Below are 2811 nucleotides of genomic sequence, written 5' to 3'. Positions count from 1 at the left end.
CCGTCGTCAAATGGAATCCCGCATGCCACCATTCCCCTGTTGACAATCAACGACTCATAATAAAAACTCCGTTGTTGTTCTCGATTGTTCCAGAGAATCGAAATTTTGAAGAAAACAGAGACGATCGCAAAACATCGCAAAACCTCTCTTCTTAATATTATTCTACTTCTTCTTCTTCTTCTATGCGTTACCTTTGGATTGGAGGACGAATGATGCTCCGGCGTCGGAGATTCGGTCATCCGTGACCGGAAGCTGAATCCCCATCGTAGTTGTCGCTGTCGGCGGGCGGGCGGTGGTGGAATCCAAGGCCGGTACCAGCGAATGATATTTAAAGATGGAATTAAGTCAAAACAATTTCGTAATAACGATGTGCCTTGTTTGCTTTAAAAATATCTATTTATATTTATTTAATATTATTGTTTTGGGTTGATAAGAATGGCAGCAACTAAATTATTTTATTCACAATTATTTAATCAACAAAGCAAAATCTTAATCTTTCATTAAATTATTTATGTGTAACATTACAGATCCTAACTAGATTTCTAAATATTAGAAACCACAGTTTTAACAAATTTTTTAGTTTTGAAATATTTTGGCAATAAATAAATATATAATTTCGTTGTTTTAATTTTTTTTTTTTGGTTAATAAATAACAACTTATTTTTTATAAAAGCTCTAATTATTTATCATGCTACTTTCAAGGTTAAATGTGGTCGTTGATGCTGGAACATGGTTAAAAAAATTTTTTAATGAATTTTTGAAAACTAGGAATTAATTATTTATATTTTATTTTTAAAAAAATATATTAGTAATAAATTAGATATCTTAAGAATAAAAACACTTGTATATTCTAAAACATAAATCTATTGTTTTAAAATAAAAAAAATTTAAATATTTTATAAATAAATGATCAAGTATTTTAGTAATAAATTATAGAGACTCTAAGATAAATACTCCTAGACTCTATCTAAGGCAATAATTTCTACCTAGTGTATGCGAGAGTGTTTATTACTAAGAATTGTGTTCAAACATACATTTCTAAGATCAGCGGAAGAGTGTGTGCGAGTGTTAAACACTAAAATTGTGTTCAACATACACAACTTACATGAGCGGAAGAGCTCCAGAAATCATCAGCATAAAATAAATAATATAACAAACTAATCAGAGAAGGAAGACAAGATTAGCAGCAACTAATCAAAACAAGTCATTGTTAGGAACTGACTCTGTTCAAATAACATTTGAACCGTGAACACTGAACCAATCAGCCCTTAATTTCACCAACAGTTTTGTTGTATTCCTCCAATTCCTTTCTGTAAGCATCCATGGCTTCTGCAGCTTTCTCATTCCACATCTTCCTCTCCCCTTCACTTAGTTCCTGTTCACCCAACCAAATCAGAAATACAGACCATTAAAAATGATTAAGAATGAAAAATTGACAGGATACAAACTAGCCACCGGTAACTACGGAAAATATAAACTAATTAAATATAGAGAATAAAATAAAATATATTATAAATTAAATCACAAGAACATTGAGATATATAATATCTAAATATATTCCATAAAATAAAATATTAGCTTTCAAGTTGTATGTAGGGTCAATAACATCCAAATTGTCATTGAGAAGAGAGTGTAAGGTCAACAATACTTGTCTTCCTAGCAGTGAAAATAGAGTGTAGGTCGATAACACTCAACTTGGTTTCGAGAAGAGGGTCAATAATACTTTTGTATTTCTGGTAGTGAAAATAAAGAGTGTAAGGTCAATAACACTCTACCTCTAACCTCTAAGAAAGGGTATGAATTTTATTTCTCCTTCTTAATCAAAACAACAAAAGATTTAAATCATTACAGTCCAAACCAAATCAGAAGAACAGACCATTTTCAGCACACCCAGAATTCCAAGATGTTTTAAAAAAACAACAAAAAGACAAAATCATCAAAGCCCAAACCAAATCAGAAGAACAGACCATTACTCAGCACACCCAGAATTCCAAAATGTTTTAAAAACAACAAAAGGATTTGAATCATCCAAAAAAAAAAACAGAAAAAAAAAATTGGATCATCCCCAAACCAAATCAGAAGAATAGACCATTATTATACTCAGCATTCCAAACAAAATGTTTATAAAACAACAAAAATATTTGAATCAGTAAAGTTCAAACCTTCCATTTCACTGAAATCAGTGCATTCACTGTGGAATTGTTGGCTCCTGGCCTCTCCTCCATTACACTTTTCCTTGCTTCTTTGCTGCGGTTCATACAAGAAACCAGCTCAGTATATACATATAAACCTCTTCAAATGCAGCAATTTATAGAGGGGTTGATTTATTTTGTTCAACCTGAACAGGATGTAAGAGGATGCAGGCTTCTTAGGCTTGTTAGGATCAACACTCTTCTTCCCTTCCTTCTTCTTCTTCTGCCGCTCCTCTTTTGTTTTCTGTTTTTTGTTTCCCATCACACATTCAGAAACTCATGTCAATGGCTAATCCAGGGATATTATGACAAAAAAAAATTTAAAAATCATCTTCTTCTACCTTTATAATAGTCTCGGTTTTCTCTTTCTTCTTTAGCAACAGCAGAGCTTCATGTTTATGAAGCTTCATTTGTTCTTCCTCTTCCTTCTTGAGGATTGCTGCTTCCTCCTCCTTTTGCTGCTTGTATATTTCCATTTCCTGCATGTACTTTTCCTTGTTCTTCCTCGCCATCTGCAAATTCTCAAGAGATATTAATATCGATCTTGGATGAAAATATGAACAAGGAATCTGTTTTTGGTAAGTGTGCTAACCTCTTCGTAAGGACCTCTCTGTTTCTC

At 32.5% G+C, this 2811-nt stretch overlaps 1 protein-coding gene across 1 annotated transcript; it reads right to left on the bottom strand.

The window, feature by feature from the left end:
- Positions 1-968: 968 nt before the first annotated feature.
- Positions 969-2805, bottom strand: LOC111786704 (high mobility group B protein 13-like). Its single transcript, XM_023666934.1, has 5 exons — positions 2785-2805; positions 2534-2704; positions 2339-2436; positions 2163-2247; positions 969-1375 (listed from the first exon to the last, which is right to left on the bottom strand). The coding sequence occupies exons 2-5, from the start codon at positions 2702-2704 to the stop codon at positions 1262-1264; spliced, it is 468 nt and encodes a 155-aa protein (XP_023522702.1). The 5' UTR covers positions 2785-2805; the 3' UTR covers positions 969-1261.
- Positions 2806-2811: the final 6 nt, after the last annotated feature.

Source organism: Cucurbita pepo, unplaced genomic scaffold (assembly GCF_002806865.2).
Source record: "Cucurbita pepo subsp. pepo cultivar mu-cu-16 unplaced genomic scaffold, ASM280686v2 Cp4.1_scaffold002497, whole genome shotgun sequence".
Taxonomy (NCBI): domain Eukaryota; kingdom Viridiplantae; phylum Streptophyta; class Magnoliopsida; order Cucurbitales; family Cucurbitaceae; genus Cucurbita; species Cucurbita pepo.
The sequence above is the reverse complement of the archived record's forward strand: the minus strand, read 5'-3'. Positions and strand labels throughout refer to the sequence as shown.